Consider the following 21,837-nt stretch of genomic DNA (forward strand, 5'->3'; position numbering starts at 1 on the left):
GGTTGGATGCAAAATTGGAATCCTTTTGGGTGCTCTTCTTATATTCTTTTGAGTAAGAAAATTGGCTGCAAAGTGAGCTGGCTAGGATTTTTCACTAATTGGAGAGTGTGAGGCATAAGCAGGAGCAGCAGCTCTAGCCTCCATTGCTAAGGCTCTAAGATAAGGGCAAGACCATAATATGTGAGCTGACTCTAACCCACTGGAGTAGTCTCAAACTGTGAAAGCCATGGACTGATTTGAGTTATTTCTCAAGACCATTGAATGGCCTAAGAACTCGGGCTTCTGCTTTCTAGAGTATGTCTTTAGCCTTGCATCAGTATGCCAATGTGAGGAATAGCTTTTTCAAGGTGTAAGTGGTGGATGAAGAGATTCTCTGCCCATCCAACTTCTTTCATGTGAATGGATCTCACCTCCAAGTATCGGTGAGCTTACCTCCACTTAATTTAATTAGATTCTACTTAATAGGCCCTATCAGCAGACACCCAGCATGAGAAACTTTTCTGTCAATCCATAAACTCATTGCATCGGGTTCTAGACCAATCTATCCCACCCATGATGTGGCACTAGAGACTGATCTACCCTACAGTATATTGTTCTTCACAAATTTAAAAGAGAGTAATCAGTCTCTGATCATTTCTGAAACCAGAATGGTTCTTATGGTAAGTCGGTAACATTACAGGTTGAACTAAGGAAACAACTGGTTGAACCATCTTAAAAGGTCAATCTAGCAGATTAGACTGCCATGGCAATCATGAATTAAGTCTATTGTTTACTATGATTTGAGGTCATTTATGTCAAGACACTGACCATTCCTTTATATTTCAGCCTCAAGCCAGGTCAAAGAATTGGCCCTTACCGATCTTCCAACTTCCAGGTCCTAAATTCCAACAAGGGACTCCGTACTGGATCAAAAGTAAGATGCTAATATATCATTGTATATAGCTATGAGAAGATATAAACAAGAAGGGGGGGAGAGAGAGAGAGAGAGAGAGAAAAAGACCCCAAGATAAGCTCACAGCTTCCACCAGAGGGGGGAGTGGATCACCACATTTACCAAATAATCTCTGGTCCAGGTTTGGAAATATTAGGTCCACTCGTTATCTCATTCATCATCCAGCTCAGCCAACAAAATTCCAATGGTTCCCCTTTGGATAACTATGGTATACAAAATATTATGCAGCTTAAAATTGCATCCTTCCTGTTAGTTAAAATCATCAAAGATGGGTTCAAGATCATTTACCTCAGTGATCTTGACTGCGATGGATCTAGACACAAGAGATGCCTCTTTGCGTTCCCATTCCCTTGATTTGGCTTGTGTATTCTGTAGGTTATTTCAATGCTTCCAAATAGACGAACCACAGTGATGGAGGTTCAAGATTAGCTTCTTTTCCAAAGAGAAGTCACAAAGCAAAGGAGAGTATTTTTTCAGTCGTCTGTTTCATATTCCATCCCCTATTTATAATATTTTCCCTCAACCCTAATTCCTTAATTAGAGTTTTACTTATACTCAACTAAGCGAGGGAAAGCAATATCGGAGTCTTGCTTAGACTCAACTAAATATAGGAGTAGTCATCCTGGACTATGTAACTGCTTTACCACCACCTTTGGCGCAAATTGTACCAGGACCCACCCACTATGATTAACATCTCCCACTCGCCATAAGATGGCAAAGCTATCCAAATGTTCTCATCAACTCATATCCTTTCAATGCAGAAATGGAACATGCAACCTAAGAGTGTTATATCAAGTCTCCATCGAACCAACATAGCACATCACTCGGAATTATCTCATTATACCCTAAACAATTCAACTATACCCAGTTCCACACTCTCGATCCCTCATAGTGAGCAGTGTGAACCAATCTCATATGATGTACTCATGACTTTGTCAATATGACAAGTTGCCCGGGCAATGAGTCACATCACTGTAGGGTACAAAACAAAAAGTTTTTCCAAAGCACTCATGCCATTTCGATTATCCCCAACTGCTTTCCCATTCTTGCCTTGCAAGATTGCATCATCCCTGATCCTAAAGAACAGGCTAAAGTAGCATCATTGGGTGTCCTCTTCAAAGCATAGTCTAAGGTGAAAGGTACAAGTAGGATCATCTAAATGTGATCCTGATGGCTCACACAATAACGAAGCAAGAATCCATTCTGTCACTCTCATCGTCGGTCGACTACAACACATGTAACCAATCATGCATATTATGGCATAACTCCCACTAAAATGGGCATGTCACAAAAGAAAAAAGAAAGAAAGAAAAAAAAAAGCCGTACGAATCTTGGTTCAGTCGCTACCTAAAGCATCTAACCTAATTCTTTTACAACTAATTGTCCAACAACCAATTGTAAAATATTCACATTCCACTTCAACAATAGGGGATTAGCAAATTCATGTTCTACAACAACATTGCAGCCAATGTAGCCAAAACACCATACTATCAGGGGATGATCAATGCAATTGCTAGGGCAGGTGTAGGGGTTAAAGGCCCAACAGCTTGGGAAGTAATGAATAAATATTTACCAAAGGTGAAGCAGGAGGTGGAGGAATACATTGGTTCACTGAAGGAGATGGAAAACATATGGTGTTATTGTGATGGTTAATGGATGGACTAGTCCTACTAGATAGTCCATTAATTTCATGTTGAGCTACGATGGAGAGACATCCTTCCTTAAGTCAGTGGATGCCCCAAATAAAATCAAAGATGTTGATTACCTTTACAAGCTTCTTAAGCAGGTGGTCCTCGAGGTAAATCCAAGCAATGTTGTCCAAATTATCACAGATAACGGTGCTAACTTCAAGAAAGCTAATGAAATATTGATAAAGAAGAAGAGCAACAGGATCCACCTCTTTTGGATACCATGTGTAGCACACTCGATTGATCTTATGTTAAAAGGACTTGGGAAGAGAAAGTCAACCAATGCTATGGTTGACAAGGCTAGAAGGGTCAATAATTTTATTTATAACCATGGTTATGTGTTGAAGATGATGAGGAACCCCTATAAGGGTGATCTAGTCAAACCTGGATTGACTAGATTTGCCACCAACTATGTAGCTCTGAAAAGCTTCCAGAAGAAAATGGTGGGTCTGCTCTACATATTTGCAAGTAAAGAGTGGTTTAATTGGCATGGATCTAGCCATCCTGATGCAGTAGTAGTCCAACAAACCATTGCTGATGATTCCTTTTGAAGGCAACTGAATAGGACAGTGGGCATTTTAGAACTATTGTGTTTGTTTTAAGGATGGTGGATTCGGAGAAGAAGCCCACAATGCCCCACATATATGCTTCCCTTCAGCAAATGAAAGAGTTGGTTAGAGTTGTTGCCCCTAGCTCCTGCAAATCCTACGAGAAGATCATCGCTGATAGATGGGAGACGCACTTGATGCATCCTTTGCACTTGGCTAGTGAGTCACTTTTAAGTCCTTAAGTTTTTGTTGTATACTTAAATTCACATTGCTAATTTGTTATAAGTTTTAATTTATAAACAAGTAAACAACCAAATCACTAACCAAATTTTTTATTTCCACGATACAACTATACAAGCTTACTACCTCAACCCAAAGTACCATTACAAGAATGATCTGGGGCTTATGTAAGGTTGGTGAATGCGGTGCAAGTCGGTGGAGAAACTTGTGCCAAATCCCATCATGTAGAGGACAATCAATGGAGAGGTGAGAACTGATTCAATTGTTTCTTCAACTTCTTGCATTAGTACATATACAGTAGTAAAAGTACAATTGAACTGTGTACATATCAAGGAGTTCAGGGATGCCTCTAGGAGTTTTAGAAAGCCTTCTGTGGTTGCAACTAGGCAAAAAATGATCCTGGTAAATAGTCCATTACTATAACAGTATAACTCTATAAGTGATAACTGATAAGTCCATAAGACTATAACCTATAAGTTATATAAGTATTAAGATTTGCCTAATGCATTCTTATATTTGGTTATGCAGCTAACTAGTGGGTGTTATATGGAACTAGTTCGCCAAATCTCAAGGAATATAGCAATTAAAGTACTCTCACAGACTTGCTCATCCTCTGGTTGCGAGAGGAATTAGAGCACCTTCCCACTCATCCATAGTAAGGTATAGAACAGATTGGGGAGTAAGAGACTCGAGAACTTAATGTATGTGCATTATAACATGAGGTTGAGAATAAGGCACATACAAGATGATATCAATGACGAAAATCGGGAACCGATTGAGTTGACTGATATATTCCACGAGCCCCCACAGAGGATGAGGAAGATGATGTTATATACTAGTGGGTTAGGGATCAAGGTGAACAAGTGCTGGATGGGCCCGGAGGGCAGTAGGATTCTACCATTGCTGCTGCCATGGGCCCAAATGTTGTGGTTGACTACATCTCTTCTAATGAGGGTCAGGCTGTTGTAGCAGGCTAGCAGCATCAGCAGGACCAAGTGAACTATTTGTGGAGCCACTTGGTTGACATGAAACAACTAAGGTGATGTTTAGTAGTGGAGTTCAAATGATGCCAAAGATACCATCCCTTTAAGTCAACCACCAAGTCATGGAGGCAGTCAAGTTGCAGGTGTTGCTGGTGGAAGTCAAAGTTAACAAAGGTAGTCACCTCCACCAAGTTCAAGTCATTCGACACATGTAAGCCACAGTTCCCCTGTTGCCCAGACTTATACTAGGAGTAGGAAGAGCAAATCAAACCAGGGACAAACGAATGATGATGCAAGCATGCAGGATCTTAAATTGAACATGGGAAGCATGAGCCTAGATCATGGTCACAATGGTTCACAAGAGCAGAGTTTGGCCAGTTGGCAGTCATTGGAGTACCTATACGGGGATCACAGCACCGGGTCGATTACACCGGGGTATTCTTTTTATGGAGATCATGCTATTCCTTAAAACCCTGCACCATGAGAGTACATATATAGGAGTAAAGGTGGGTTGTTGACTGACTAGCTTAGAAACCCCTACCCATATATTCAATAGCAACACGAACAGCAAGAGCAGCAATGGATCTTTCACCCACCCACGATTGATAGTTACCCTAGAGTGTTATTCCTCCAGTATTCTAACATAGAGACATATCAGTCCCACATAAACCGATATGTGACATACTACAGTGATGAGTTGACTTGGAAGTCATATATGGCCACCGTTCAGAATTAGTTGATGCAAAATGTTGAGTGATACTCTTGCAGTCTTGTGAAATCAAGGATTATGATTTAAATCTTACTAAAACTTCTTATGGTTGTTAAATTTTGAACACATTTAAGTTCTTTGATAGTTTTATGTGTAATGTATTTGATACTTGATAGTTGATAACTTGAATCACTTGATATTTCTACATTACTTATTGTCTAACCTTGCATTTCACAGCATTTCGATTTTACACATAGGGTCGACTTAGAAGACATACTTAGGGTTATTTTCTCACAAATCCAAGGCCACCAGTGTGTTCAAAAGGCCTTAAATAGGCTAAAAATACCAAGTTTCAGCCCAACTGGGGCCACCCAAATGGGCCACTGAGTTTACACTAGAAAAATTGTATATCTCACTATCTAGGTCGAGATCTCGGTTTTTATAAGTGGCAAGATCTCGCTTGAGCAAGTACTCCCACCATGAATGTAGTGATATCAAACATGTTCGGCCGTCCTATAGAATTTGGGATGTCATGTTAGCATTTTTATGCTTCCTTAATGCATGAGTATAGCATTGCTCAAACGACCATCTATTAAGTAAAATGGCATCATAAAGCGTTGCTAATTAGCAACATACTCTAACTCAACCAAAGATAGGGTACTTTGGGTTTCTTACCACATCAAGCAACAACCCTGGCTCTCAAAAGTAAATCCTAATGTGGACTTATACCATCTCTTTTACTAGCAAAAATACTTTAACCTCTCAATCTCTAATGGGAACCATAGAAGAAAATTCGATCGAAATTGTCGAAATGTTTGTATTTTTCAAAATCGAAACGAAATTCCAATTATTTCAGAAAAGTAAAAGATTTTGACTAAAATTTTGGAAAGTTTGACCATTTCGAAGGTTTTGACCAAAATTTCGATCATTTCAACATTCCAACTTTTTTCCCTTAGTTTTTGTTCATTTCTATCCCATTTTCACCTAATTTCCACGACTCCTTTGCCTTCAAGCACCTCGTTTGCTCATCTTTTGCCTTCAAACACCTCCTAAGCCACAACAGCTATAAAGAAAACTTAGGCAACAATAGAATGTGAAGCATGAGCCATACCCAACAGTTCCAAACTTTCCCCTTTGTTATTTTTGTTTTGTTCATGCCTTAAATGATCTTGTATTGCCTTAAAATTAAACTATGTGTAGCTTAGGACCATGATCTATGATTGTGTTTTGTTAACCTTATATTTTATTATTTGCTACCATTTTTTTATTTTTTTATTTTAATAATTATTTTCTAAAATTATGTATTTTTATTTTATGTATAAATGATATATAGGCTTCAACATAATATATGTGAGACACCATCACTTGATCTAGTTGGTCAATTTAATTTGTTGGCTTATTGTATATGTAACCATTCTACCAAACAATTCATATATGTTGATGATTCTATGCATGTATGCAATACAGTTTGTACTTGTCAGAACCAGTCATTTGTTAATTGTATACTTGAATGATAAATTTTCAATTTTTTTTTTGGCAAAATGCTAGTTCCATTGTGTTTATTATGCTTTAAATAGGTAAGAAGCAATAAATCAAATGAAATGGACATCATATAATGCCCGAAACCTAGGTCGAAATTATTAAAAAAATCACAAGTTTCGACCGAAATTTAGCCCTTTTCTTGGGTTGAAATCTTGGTTTCGACCGAAATTTTTTCCTTGATGTGAACCACTATAGGCAGGCCTGAGGTCCATAGCTCTATTAAGATGTCAGAGGATTCTCTTTATTGCTCATCAATGACCTAGTCCTAAAATGCTCTGTAATGAATAGCCATCCCAATTGCATAGCATATACCTGCATGTGTGTATATCATCATGTGCATCAGACTGCATTGCATTGGGTACCTTAACATACGTTTTCTATCTCTCTTCATTAATATCAAAACATTAGACTAGGCTCAAAACGCATGCCTTGTCCATTAAAGTGCCTATGGGTTTCAAGTTGCTCATATGGAATCGCTTAAAAGATTTTTCTTATTAAGTCTGGTAAGACCTATCATTCCAAAGAATTTCTTAATAGATTCCCTCACCAACTTCATGCACAACACAAAGTTGGCCCCCACCCATGTCCTTCATCTAAAGAAAATATAGGGTAGCCACTTCTGAGTACAAAAAATACCAACATATAGGATATCGTCAACATAATTGGATAAATAAATCTTCATTTACTTAATAGAGGTGATAGAATGATTAAACTTCATGTATCACCACCTAGACGATTGCTTAAGGTCAAAGAATGATTAATGAGACAGCATGCTTTGCGCTCTTATTCCTTGACCACAAAACTCATTAGTCAAGCCATAAGGACTAATCATCTAGTTCTCCATTGAAGAAAAAATTATGAATGTCTAATTGGTAGATTTCCAAATCCAATTTTGTGACAAGCATAAGACAAAATGAGATTATTCTCACCACAAGGGAGAATGTCTCTCATCATTGTAGCCTACACCACAGTCTATCACCTCTTTTTAGGGATATTGCTATGCCACTAGGCATGCACTAAAAGATCGACCTCATCTTCCATAGATGCTTATCTCATTTCCTTAGCTTAAAGGGAGTGCTTCACATAATGAAGCAAGCTCTTTCTCATCTAATGAAGCACGAATAATAGCATTCTTTTCAAACTCAAAAGGACGAAAATTAAGTATTATCACGTGCTTCTACGCACAAAGGGATCTTGAGTATTTGGTTGTATGCTCCCACTTGGTAGCACACCCCCACTAGACTGATAATCAATCTCATCTTCTCTAGTAATTACAGGATGGGTTTTAATTCCCCACCCTCACCTAGAGAAGATGAGATATTTTCATCAATCTCTTTCTCACAAGTTCAAGATCTATGCTGGGGTCTTTCATGCTAGGAAATCAGTCCCAAGAAAATGAACATTGCAAGACTTTGTCTGTGATGGCACATTGTTATGGATGTCGGCTACAGTCACAAAAGAGCCCCCCAGGAAGATATTGAGAGGTTGGCGTGCCATTACCATCCTAAACATATTTAAAAGTGAAAACTTTCTTTATTCTCCGCTACATTATTATTATTTGTAACAGGAAATAAACAATTTTCAAATTTCCTTCTCATTAATTGTCTACAATGTCCACAGGAATAAGCTTAAGGGTCTGAGATACCTTTTCAAAAGGTTCCAATGAGCCTTACCATCTAAACAAGGCCCACATATCGATTAATTGGCCTTAGCGAGTGGGTAAAGAAGACATTCTTTTGCTAGCCCAGCAATCTTGTCACATTTTATATGTCCTAATACAGTATGCTCGAAGAATATACAAAATCACAATAAACATGGATCACAAAAGATGAACTGGAAACAATTAGATTAAAGAAAATCTGACTTGATGAAACTATTCTAAAGTCACAATATTAATTAAAATCATAAAAGATGAGAAACCAAAAATCAAGGTCCCTGATAAGGGACGTCTCTCTATTCAAAGTCTCTTTGCTTTTTTCATTATCAGGGACGTCTCTCTATTCAAAGTCTCTTTGCTTTTTTCATTAATGACATTAGAAAAAGGAAGGGGGGGGGGGAACTCCAAAACAAGTCTCATCAAAAGATCTTTTCTCTTTATCTTGTTTTAACTATTTTATTTCAATAGAGAAACTTATCAAAGAAGCTTGGTGGTTCCATAATCTACAGAATAAAAGAGAAGCTTATAAACACTTTGATAAAAATCATCAGATCAGAAAAACTTTTCCTTTTTCTTATCATATACTTTTTGCTGACATCAACAAAAAAACTATAAAAAAGGTTTTTTTTTTTTAACTATCACAACTCTTTCAAGTTCCAACAGAGAGACGTGGAGGAAGTCAAACCTTACTACCTCTATTTTTTTTTCCATCTTTGATGATTTTAATTAACATTGGTATCCGAGCCAGGTAGTGGTCAGGTCGCGGCAATGGCCGGTTTTTTAGGTGTTTGTTGATTTAAGATGAAATTTTTTTAAAAACAAATGACATGATTGAGTGTCAGATTTCATCCATAGCCAATTACTTGACCTCTACCCAATCTATTTTGTGTGAATTTAACCGTTAATCAATGGATTGTTTTTTTTTTTTATTGAGCTACCATCTCTAAGTTGTCGAGTTTTTTATTAATTTTGCAATGAGTTAACAAAGTGTTTGTTTAAACGCTTTTAAAAAATAATAATAATAAACAAATAGATAATGGAGTAGTTAAGTTGTAATCAATGACTTGTGATGGTTTGTTTTATTATTTTTTTCAAATTCCTAAAGAAACTTAGATGTGATGTCTCTAATTAATGGTTCTGTCACTTTATGCTTTTTTTTTCTAGTTTGATGAGATCAATTTTTGAATAAAAAATAAGAAGAAAAAAAATAAGAAGAAAGAAAGAGAAAGTCCTAAGAAGTTAAGATAGCAAAACTGAAGATTTTGTTTTTTGAAAAGTGACATCTCAAAAAGGTTCTGCCATTTTTCATTCTTCTTTCAGATTAGTTTATGAATTAAAAAAAAAAAATTAAAGAGACATTAGATGTGACGTCTCAAAAAGGTTCTGCCATTTTTTTATTCTTCTTTCAGATTAGTTTATGAATTTAAAAAAAAAAATGGAGGCAGTGAAGTTTAACTTCCTCACGTCTCTCTGTTGGAACTTGAAAGATACATGATAGTTTTTATTTTATATAAAAACTAAAAAAAAACCTTTTTCTATAGTTTTTTGTTCTTATTGCTGATTTCAGCAAAAAGTATTTGATAAGAAAAATGAAAAGTTTTTCTAATCTAACGATTTTTTATCTAAGTGTTAATAAGCTTCTCTTTTATTCTGTGAATTATAGGCCCACCAAGCTTCTTTGGAAAGTTTCTTTTTAGAAATAAAATAGTTAAAACAAGATAAAGAGAAAAGATCTTTTGATGAGACTTTTTTTGAAGTTTTTTTTCCTTCCTTTTGCTAATGTCATTAATGAAAAAAGCAAACAGGCTTTGATTAGAGAGGGACCTAGATTTTCTCTTTTTTTTTTTTTTTTGTTTTTTGTGAGAGATATAAGGAAAATCTTAAAGCCTAAACGGGACGGCAAAATTTTTGAATTTCTCCTGTTCAATTTTTTTTTTTTTTTTACGAGAATTTGACTAAAACGTGATGGGTTTGGACTCTAACATCAGAGTTGTCAAACACCTAAGCTATAGTTGGTGGCATTAGACCTTTAAAAAAATTTTAAAAACCAATTCTAACATTTATTGGTGATCTTTTTTTTTATCAATTAATTGTTTTTCTTTATAAATTGAGATGGCTTTTGTGGAAGAAAAATACATGTCAGAATACAATATCAATGGGATTTTATTGATGCAATTATTGATTTTTTTTTTAAGATTTAGATACTACAATGTTTGTGTAACTTTATGGTTGCAATATCATACCCTCCCATGGCGGTTTAGACCTTTGATTCGCTCCATCTGTTGGATGCATAGTTATCACGGCGATGAGGCAATGCGAGGCGGTTTAGGCTAGTTGAGGCAATGAGTTGATGAGGCGCCCTTCGAGGCGCTTTTGAGGCAGTTGGGGCGTTTTAAGTGAAATTTTTAGTGTACATCTCATTCACTCAAATTCATTATAAATTTATCAAATCTTATACGATAAAAAAAAACTAATATTAGCCTACCTCAAGTCATCCAACATACTACAAACCACACATAGTGGGTCCTAAATAAAAAGTCGCGGGAAGAAAGGAAGAGAAGAAGTCATCTGTCGCCGCGGCTTGCCGAGTGTCGTCGCGGGAATGGAAGAGAAGAAGAAGAAAGGAAGAGAGAGAGATTAAGGAATAGAGTGAGAGTGAGAGTGTGAGACTCGAGTCAAGAACTTATTCCCTTTCAATTTTGTTTTTTTTTTTTTTTTTTATTTTAACATTTGATCACATGTAGCGTCATTATAAATATGCATATAGTGTCATTTAAAAAAGAAAAAAAAGCGGACGCCTTGGGGTATAAGGCGTCCGAGGCTCTTGAGGCGACACCTAGGCAATGCCTCATACCCTAAGGCGGTCGCCTTATTGCCTGAAAATGAGGCGACACCAATTTAAGGTGCTCCGAAGGTGCCCGAACGCCTAGGCGACGCCTTAACAACTATGGTTGGATGCAGAATCCATATCTTCCAAACAGACCATAGATATTTATTTAATTTACTTTTTGGAAGAGACCTTTTATTTGGTGCTTATGAAATGACACTTCTTTTTTGTGCTTATAAAATGACACTTCTTTTTTGAATGTGCGTTAGAGTTAGTATTTGAAAGTGATGCAAAGTGTGGTACACCCTAGTAGTGATGTAATTAAAACGGTTGTAATTTTAATTATTTTTGAAAGTCATGTAAAGGGTTGCCACCACACTACACATCACAATTTTATACCGACTCGATGTGTCATTTTAAGAACCAAATTTTGGGCTACTTTAGTGGGACCCATGTGCATCCATATATATGGCGCAATCATGTGGTTGTGGAATCTTAAATTCCTCTTTTTGTTCAAAACTAGTTGAAATTATATGTTTTCAATTCATTTGTGTGAGATTTGATTATCAACTAAGCGAATCATTGGTCTCATTGTGTGGGCGTGAAAACTATTAATTTTAATTAGGGTTTCTTGAACAAGATCTGAATGTGTATTAAATGTCCTATTGCGCATTGTTGAATGTACTGATGGCCAACCTATATGAAGTAGCTAACCTTGAAAGATGTTGTAAGTTGGATGAGACCAACTATGACATATGGCATCGTATGATTCTACATATGCTCAATGAACAAGGTCACCTAGACTTCCTGACCTTTGAAATGAAGAAACCCAACGAGGGTAATATTGCCTAACACTATCAAGAGAATGATGCCTATAAAACTTGGTTTAAAAAGGATGTGGATACGATATTTGATGCATAACAGTATGCATGAAGACTTGATTAATGTATATGAGAAATACTATACTGCCAAGTCTATGTGGGATTAGGCAAAACTAGAGTATGGAGGTACATCAACTACTAGGTTAAGGGCCATGACCTTGAAGTTAGATATGTATCGTAAAGACCCCGAGCATACCATGCTTAAGCACCTAAGTGTTATGAAAAACATGATTAAGAAATTGGATGATGCTAGGAACACCCTTACAGATGAACAACAGGTACAAGCAGTCTTGGGCACAAATAAAAATGGCTCTCACACATAACGATAGCATCAAAACTTTCAATGATGTCATTGTTTATGTGGAACTAAAGGCGAAGTGCCAAGAGGTGACCCAAAAACAAGTCCTTATCGCCAAAAAGGGGCAGCGCAAGACATCTCAATCTAAATGCAAGAGACAAGACAGAGCAGAAAATCAAGTTAAGGCTTTGAACCTAGTACTAAGTAGAGGCATATCTACCAAGCAACAAAGAGACAAGTGTGGTAGAAGTAGAGATCCTTGCAAAGCCAAATGCTATCGTTGCCAAAAGATGGGACACTTCGCTCGTGATGGCAGTGAGCCGTATAAGGTACCATTCTAATCTCTCTCTATATACTATTATGTGTATACATGTTTTTATTACTCATACTCATTCTGAATGGATTGGGTATAGGAGCAACAAGACGTACTGCTAGAGATCAACGGGGACTTATAGATTACAGGACTTTTCTGGATGGCTCCCAAACTATCTATATGGGAATTAGCATGAATAAAGTAGTACAGTGGGCTGGTAACCCCAGCTTGATTTGCACACTGAGTGCAAATCACTTCTCCATGACTTGCTAAAAGCATCAGAAATTTAGTGTAATCTAGTTTCAGTTTTAGCACACTTTTATCTTTGTTAAATTCCTTAATATTTGATAGTTGCTATGGAAAAACATTCCAATGCCAATTTATTTGGACATTGTGACTTTAGAATGGATTCATCAAGTCACTTCCAAATAGCAACACTCCAATCAGGATTTGCACAATTCAGGGAAAAGGGAAAATTCTTACATTAAACTAGCAGTTCATTTGGTACTAATATATCATATCTCCTACCTGTTGTTTACTTCTTTTATTTTTCGGGGTAAAATACCTGTTGTATACTAAGATTGATCGATTTCGATTACCAGTAAGGAAAAAAAAGGTTTGTTGTGAACCAAAATAAACTCATTAAGGACACAATAAAACATAGAATCATGCAAAAAAAATCAAAATGAAAAAAATGCAGACACAACACACAGGAGATTTTACATTTTCTAAGCAAATAACTTCAAATACCAATGGACCAATCGCACTTGCCTATTTGGTATTTCACCAGGAAGTTCCATAAAACGCACTGCTCGATCCGAATAACTAGCAAAGACAGTCTACAAGAACACAACATCATGGTCATGATAGTTAGAACAACTACGGATCAAACTCTACACTGTGAAAAAGTTTGTAAGGTCCACTGCTACAAGCTGAGTAAGCGGAGATAAAAACATCTCATCAAGAGAAGATGCATTTTCAGATAAGAAAATTGTTGTTAATGAACCCAAAGTGGAAATTCAAGGGACTAGCATGTGTAAATATGCATGCAAGTTTTAAATGGTAACTTTTAATCTTCACTACATGATCTTGGCCCCCACTGGATTGCCTTTTCAATAAGTGGGGGCAGCTGCATGCTTGATTTGCATGCCTTCTTTTTTCTTTTTTCTTTTTTTTTTTTTTTTTTTTTTTTTTTTTTTTTTTTGGGGGGGGGGGGGGGGTTAGATGCTTGATTTGCCTGCAGATGTGAGAAAATCTACCGAGGCCATCCTTCACCAAGATAACAGCCAACAACATTCAGTTTTGTATTACTAAAATATGAAGAGTTACCCAAGCTTTAACAATCCAAGCGTCCAGCTGCTAGCATGTTCATTTAACATTAAAATCCTAATCAAATCCAAATTTCTAAGAGAGATAAGGAAGGGGGGAATAAGGAGTAGAGTGATCCTGACTGCACACTAACAGCAAGTAGAGAAACTGTTGCTTTCAACTTTCAACCCTAACAATGGCAAACACATGGAAGAAAGATGACTTCAAGATGAAAAAGCCCATTAGAATGAAAGACCAGAATGATTTATAAATGGGCTGATAGGAAACGAAGTTTAAGTCCTCCAACAAATTCATAGGAAGAGATAAGAGTAAAAATGTGGTTTTCAACAAAATTACAGTGAATATCAGACTGAGCTTCATTCAGAAAAGCACGCAAGTAAAAAGAATCATAATCAACAAGGAACATCTCAAGTCTTGCAGACGCGGATTTCATAAACATATGTTGGTCATAGTTTCAGAAATTTTCCAATTTGTGTTTTCAGACAAATGTCATAAGTCTTCTGCACCATTCTATGTTATCAAAGAAATCCAAAAGTTCTCTTGAAAATAATAGCACTCGAAACAAAAAGAGCTCCCTTTATATTTAAGTCTATCATCCAATCTTAGAATAAAATTTAGGGGCGAGCCTTGGTGCAATGTTCGGTTGACCACAATTGTAGCCTAAGGTCAAACAGAAACATCCTCTCAGCAAAACTTGCCAGGGTAAGGCTGCATAAGAAGACCCCCCAGACTCTGCTTGTGCAGAAGCCTTCGGTACCGCGTTCACCCTTTTATCCAATCTTAGAACAGAATTGGCACATCACCAACAATTCATATTGAAGAGAGGGAAGGAAAAAGAGAGAGAGAGAGAAAGAGAGAGGAGAGAAATCTCATCAGTCATAGCATTAGAGCCAAGCAAATTCAGTTAAACCTAAATGCAAACCCTCACTAGATCAATACTTACATCCAATGATCCAATGCCAGTGAAAGAGTAAAGTCGAGTCGGAGTAATAGCCATCATATAATATCTGGTTGCATTGCCCACACTAGCCGTCTCCATCTGTAAACATGAAAAAAAGGAAGGGGGGGGGGGGGAAGTAAGAAACTACTTCACATTCACATAAAGAAAATGAAAAAATATGAAGCATGATGTAACCTCGTCAAAAAAATTAAAGCCTATTGGAGGACTCTCTACTAGACTTTCTACTCTACAATCGAAAAGGATCAGTTCCATGTTGAACCAGGTCGTAAATCAGAAACAACCTAATGGCAAGCAAACTTTTGGAAATTTTCCATAAACTGAAGTTCATTGTGTCGAACTTCGAACAGATTACACTGACCTGGATGAAAGTCTTCATACAAGTTGAAAAACCAAAAAAATTAAAAAAGTGCCCCATGTCATCAATGTCAAAATTTTAAACACTGGGCTAGCTCTTGGGTTGGAAACGATACCTTTCATATAAAATCCTCAGGATTCAATTTAGGCAGGGTCCAACTTTCCATATTATTCATGATTTTCTTTTGGTTTTAATACAGTATATTAATCGGTTTTGCACCAATAAAATAGTATAGACCAGGAAAATAATGGAAAATTAGCTCACAGACAGCAGAGTCACCAATATTTCAAAGGCTACAGTGATATTCAAGAGTGAAAATTAACTTAAGAAGCTGAACCATTAATCACTAATCAAATCAACCACTTCTTAAGTTAACCATTAATCACTAATCAAATTAACCGCATGTAACAATACCTGCAAACCCATGAAGGCTTCTGGGAGCTCACTAAGCTCATATAAAAACTTCATGTACTTCTCTTTCTTGTCCTTCTCGTCAACGGCAATCTCATAAAGTTGACCATTATCAGTACCAAGAATGACTTCTCGTGTAGAAGCTGAGTTTACAGAGATCAGATAAAAAATGTGCTAGAAAGATGAAATCTCCATGTTCTAGAAGTGTATCACAACAACCAAGGTACTAGCAAGTCATAATCACCTTCTGTTATCTGCTGTCTGTTCCAGGCAACAGCATTCACCAAAAGTCCTTTGAGTCTGCTCAATACACGGGGCTTACTCCACTTTGCATGTGTATAATATGTCTCAGCACCTCCTGTACTAAGAACAGTAGCTATACAGTGGCTTCCTCCAGGATCAACAAAAACTCGATGGACAGGTTGCTCCCCAGTTTTACCAGCAGACAGATCCAGATCTGCATTTTGCAAACCCTCTTTCAGTTGGCCACAAGAATTAATTATGCTTATATGGCATAAAAGAAAGCAGATAATGAGGGAGAAGCCATATCCCATGATGCAAAGGTAAAGTATACACGTAGAAGAAGAAGGGCAACCCCAGTCAGGTCCCTCTAAGTCTCAAATGGTCCTTTTTTTTTAATTCAAATTTTTCTATTTCTGAAGTTACATTTAAGTCTCACATGGTAATTTATTGGCAATTAATTTCTTGCATAAGTCATTATTTGTTTGAATAAAAATCTTCCATTGGCTACTAAATGTATTAAAATCATTTTTACAATATTGTCTTAAAGATTTCTATAACCTTTGGTTAAGCCACTTAGAACCTTAAAACAGAAACAGCAATTCTTCTCAGCTATGATGATTTGTTAGATATTTGAATCACTATCTGTCACAATACTAGAAAAAGAGCCCTACCAATAAGCCCTCAACTTGCTAATAAGTGCAGTTTCTCAGCTTGTTACATGTGTCGTGCAGCTTTATTTTGCTCATGACCTTTCAAGGTAGTTCCCGCATCGAATGGCCATGTTGAAATCTTCTTTTTTATTTAGCAGTTAGCAACTTAGATTACTAGTAAATAGTGAACCCAGAAATTGCTTGTTGTACAACAATCAACTGCTGTGAGACATATTTAAATACATATATAAAGATATATAATTACTTAAGAAATAGTTAAAGGCTTAATGTTTCTACCACAAACTATAAGATACAATTAAGTGTTCTCAATGCACATTACACGGAAACCAAACCCATTTATAGAGAATAAAACCTGTCATAGAAACCTTAGTACTGAATTCGTTTATGTCTCAACTCCCAAATCCAACAATACAATACTATGAATATGAAACTTCCTACCAAGTACACAGAAACCAAACCCATATATAGAGAATAATACCCGTCATAGAAACCTTAGTACTGAATTCGTTTACGTCTCAACTTCCAAATCCAACAATACAATGCTATGAATATGAAACTTCCTACCAAGTACTAAGGAGGTTGAGATTCTTGAAATATGCAAGGTTTCTTTGTGATTTTTAAGATATTCGAAATCTCATCTAGATTCTAGATATACTGAAGAATTCTTTGAGATTCTAGAGATTCTCGAGATATTCAAGATTTCAATGTGCTATTCAAAACTATCCTTTGTCTCTTAGTCTTGAGAAGGTCGAGTTTTCCAAGATTCTCAAGATCTCGCCAAGTTATTGAACTTTGACCAATTAAAACCAAGACAGATGCTGCTAATGGGCTTACAAGAAGGCACGTAAATTGCCATAAAACATCATCCAAGGTACATTTTCGGTAATAAAAAAATTAAACTATATCACCAAAAATAGAAGGATGACCTGAGAAGTTTTTGTACTCATATAGAATCCATGAATAACATATTCATTTGAAATAAAATATAAAATAAAAAACTATTCCATAACACTAGGTCAAAATAATTCATTGTGGTTTAAACTCATCTTTGCAAAAGGGTAAGCATTACACAATAAAATTCAAAAATGCAAAACCAGGAGTTTATTATTTGCACTGACAAGATATTCATCCTACATCTATAAAAGCAGACAAAATGTCATGTATGATATGCTTTGACCGTGTGTTGATATGCTTATGAGTAGGATTCATGTCAATTAAATATTCCAGTACACATCATAGTTAGATTACATACCAGAAGAGTCTCCAATGCCAAAATCATGTCTAATAATCCATCCTTTACTCGTTCCCAACACAATAACATCATTCCCAGCAGCCATGCATGTAATAACACCATGCCCCTTTGCAGCATATCTTTCAAGGAGATCTACTGAAAAGACATGCCTCCCCGAGTCCATATTCAAATTTGAGATATCTCTCTCCTAGTACACAGCACAAATTTGTCACCATGGAAGATGCATATATATAACTTTCTTCTTTAAGCAAAAATTACAATAAAAGAGAGAAGGACTGTACTACAACAGTCAGAGAACCAATATCTACTGTGAAAGATAACAGTAATGACACCATAGACCTATCGGGATTCGGGAAAACAATAATGATGACACCATAACATACACATCAGAAAGTTGTAATTAATAATTTTAATTAATCACTAATGGCTTATCTAAACCCCAAGACATGATTATTCAATATTTCCAATACGTAAATGCTTGGACAAGTTAATGAGTAAACAATACAAACTCATATAATAGACTATTATTCTTAAACAAAAAGGGGAAAAATCAATTGATAGTCTAAAAGGTTTACCTATGAAATCTCAGCAGTAGTCATATTCTTTGAGTGAAATTGTTGTGTACACCTTATTAAGTTCGGGAACAGCAATTGTACAGGTGCAGCTATGTACGACAATTAAATTGCCAGATGGTAATAATACTTTTCCAAAAATCCAGCACGATATTATACATACTATAGTGATAAGAACGTGTTTGATACAACTTCACTCTATGCAATAATACAGACCTATGTAATAGACATTCACAACTTAATAAACAAACAAGGAGCATATAGAGTCTGTTCATCGGAAAAGAAAAAAAACATACACAATTTCAAGGTCACCAAATCTTTGCCATTCAACTTAGGTGAATAAAATTGGAACCTAGCAGTAATTCCATCAGAAATTAACCAACAGCAAAAACCAAAACAATTAGGGGGGACATTAAATAAATAGACATCTACGATCAGACATTAAGGGTCGATGAGGTAATGTGCACCAACATATGGGAAACAACATGCTATACTGAATTGAATGATTAAAACAAATCAAGATAAAATCAAACTTCATAATTTTTTCTTACATCATTCACCATTCTCTATGAGACACTGGAAAAGGGTTCATTTGAGGGTAAATATAAAAATAGATCAAGGCAATTTCTTTCTTTCTTTTTTTTTTTTTTTTTTTTTTTTTGGGGGGGGGAAGAGAGATCAGTTACCGCTTTGAAAATGTTCGATTTTCTTTTGACCTGTTCTTTCAGCAGGGGAGAAAACAACCTTACGCTGCAGAAGAACAAAGCAAAGCTGAGTTCTTTTTGCAGAACCACCTTCCCCTGATTTTTTGGCAACGGAAGCAATGAACATGGAAAAGATGCAAACTATGGTAAGCTCTTAGCTCATGGGTTCGATCTCTGATTCAAAGACTCCGAAGAGTAAGATCAACACTTTGAAGAAGTTGGGAGTGAAGGGAGGCGAAAATGCATAAAGAGTCCCGATAGAAAAAGGGGAACTGGAAATGCCGCTGCTCACTTGCACCTTCCATAGAATTGAACTCAATTTTAAAACCCTCGTTTTAAAAATAATATTGAGAACATTGTACAGAATTCCAGCATTGTAGCGTCCCAACCCACCACTATCGTGACAAACAAACATGGCAAGGAATATCTCCATCGCTCCATGCATCTACTTCTACGTAAGTTCAATTTGTAGACTGGACTATATCCCTGTTAGCCACTTCTAAACCTTAATTTTTTCAATCTAGGTGCACCGCAAAGCATATTAAAATAGGAAGGAAAAGAAGAAGAAATAAAACACACGCCCAAAAACTCGGGGAGGAGAATACTTATCAGATTCATAATGGTACAAATGTAAGCGAAAAGAAACCCATCAAATATTCAATTATATATATATATACAAGATCATCCGCAGCTGAACAAACTCCATCGTGAGAAACTAAGAGGGGATTTACAGAAACAGAACAGAAGAAAAAACACAGAAGTAAAAAGAAACAGGGAAAGTGAGATGTAATGAAGCAGAGAACAAAGATGTAAAGAGTAACGCCGTACCGATGAAATTGTCAAAGGCGGCAATGCAGTTGGAGGTATGGGGTTTCCGGTGGTGACAGTCGAGAGAGACGAGCATAGGTTTATGCTCGGCGGCAACTGACAATTCGTTGGCGTAAGGACTCCGGCAGAACCAGAATTCCTGTTAGGCTCTTAGCCCAAGTGCTAACCCAATTTCTTTGGGATCTTCCGGCTCAGAGTTCGAGTTAACGTTCAGGTTTAAACGAAGAGAAAGGGTGAAATTTATCGAGTCAATTTTTAATCCATCATTCATTTTGTTATAAATGTATGACATGTGTCCCAACATCAACTCAAATGATTGAAATCCATTTATAAGCCACATCAAAAGAATCTCGATCATCACCCGTCCATTTTACCATCACAAAATCAGTAGACCCCACATCTGAAAAATATTATTAAAAAATAATAAAATAATTTTAAAAAATCCCATCACCCACCCTTGCTCCCCTGTATTTTGGGTGGAAAAGTGCTCCCAGACGGGTCACAGATTCGGACTCACATCAAAGAGCTAGAAATGGACATGATATTGGTTTCGACTCAAGAGTATAAATGGATAACCGAAATCTGCTTTTGAATTTGCATTTGCATCCGCATCCATTTAAAGATATTCGAATCTGTCTGTCCGATTACTAATAGGATGCGAATATGGTATATCGCTTAGTTACCAATTATTATCTGTCCAATAAAATTATCCGATCAAGTTATTTATTTTTATTTATTTGTATTAAATTTTTTTACCTGTAATATGTGACTATTTTTTTATATTTTCTATTAAAATAGTTATCAAAGTTGTTAAATTCTTAAATTTTAAATTTAACCCTCACAAATAAAATAGTAAAAATATAAAAAGGTAGTTGAAAACTTATATTCAATCTATATTTATGTTCATTTAGAAGAATCTACTTAAGAAAATAATTATCCGATTATCATCTAAGCCGATTGAATCTGTCCGAAAAATCGATAGGATATTATCCGAATTCGTCCTAATATAATAGGATGCGGATATAGTATTACTACTATTCAATCCATTTACACCCCTACCTACACTCATTTGGCTCGAAAAATGGTGAGATCAAGAGGATTAATCCATCGAACAACAGTTTTAAATTTCTTCATAATTAGCAAGGGTAATAATTATAGACAAAGGTTGAATTAATAGTTTTAAAAAAATATAAGAAATAATGTAATAATTATACTATAGAAATAATTAAGCTATAGTATTTTTTACGGTTGACCAAAAAATAAAAAGCTATTGTATAAAGAGGACAGTAATACTTTATTTTAAAAGTTTTTTAACCTCTGGTATATATTTTTCGTTGTCTTTTATGGGGTAAATGTATTTGACGGTGAAAATATTGATTTTAGATTGAAAATAAGCGTTTAATAGAGATTTTTGTTGCACCTGCGTGGGCGTCGTCAGTGCAGTGAATAGCAAATTGACACGTGTTTTTTAATAATCCAACGAGTAAGAATAATGGCACAAAAGTAAAATTACATCAATCATGTAAAAAAACTTCTCGAATTTACAAAAATCTGCCCCCAATGACAACCAAATTCACAATGAGACCCAAGTATTCCTAACTAATAAATCTTATCGCCGTCGTCTTTGGTGACCCAACCCCTTTTCTTTCTCCCTTCACCAAACTTAAACAAATGTCAACACCATTAGAATCCGATGCTGCAACTTGAACAATCCGTTTCAATGCTAACCTAAAAGATACAAAGGAACTCATGGATCCTAATCTCTTGCAGAAGGATTAGGTGATACAATTAATTTTGAGCAAATTGCACTGGCACCCCAAAATGGAGGCCTTAAAGCACTGACACCCACTTTATGTTTAAAAAGCTCAGAGAC

At 36.1% G+C, this 21,837-nt stretch overlaps 1 protein-coding gene across 1 annotated transcript in view; it reads right to left on the reverse strand.

Annotated features, from left to right (window-relative positions):
* Window positions 1-20,196, reverse strand: part of LOC149004509 (vacuolar sorting protein 18-like) — a 112,433-nt gene extending 92,237 nt beyond the window's left edge. The window contains exons 1-6 of the mRNA XM_089168422.1: window positions 19,965-20,196; window positions 17,861-18,047; window positions 15,939-16,151; window positions 15,698-15,837; window positions 14,911-15,006; window positions 13,410-13,477 (exon numbers count right to left, since the gene is read on the reverse strand). Coding sequence (XP_089024548.1) covers window positions 13,410-13,477; window positions 14,911-15,006; window positions 15,698-15,837; window positions 15,939-16,151; window positions 17,861-18,023 — 680 coding nt within the window. The 5' untranslated portion in view covers window positions 18,024-18,047; window positions 19,965-20,196. The remainder of the gene's footprint in view (window positions 1-13,409; window positions 13,478-14,910; window positions 15,007-15,697; window positions 15,838-15,938; window positions 16,152-17,860; window positions 18,048-19,964) is intronic.
* Window positions 20,197-21,837: the final 1,641 nt, after the last annotated feature.

This window comes from Hakea prostrata, chromosome 9 (assembly GCF_041222555.1).
Source record: "Hakea prostrata isolate BN-2017 chromosome 9, UWA_Hpros_2, whole genome shotgun sequence".
Lineage (NCBI taxonomy): Eukaryota > Viridiplantae > Streptophyta > Magnoliopsida > Proteales > Proteaceae > Hakea > Hakea prostrata.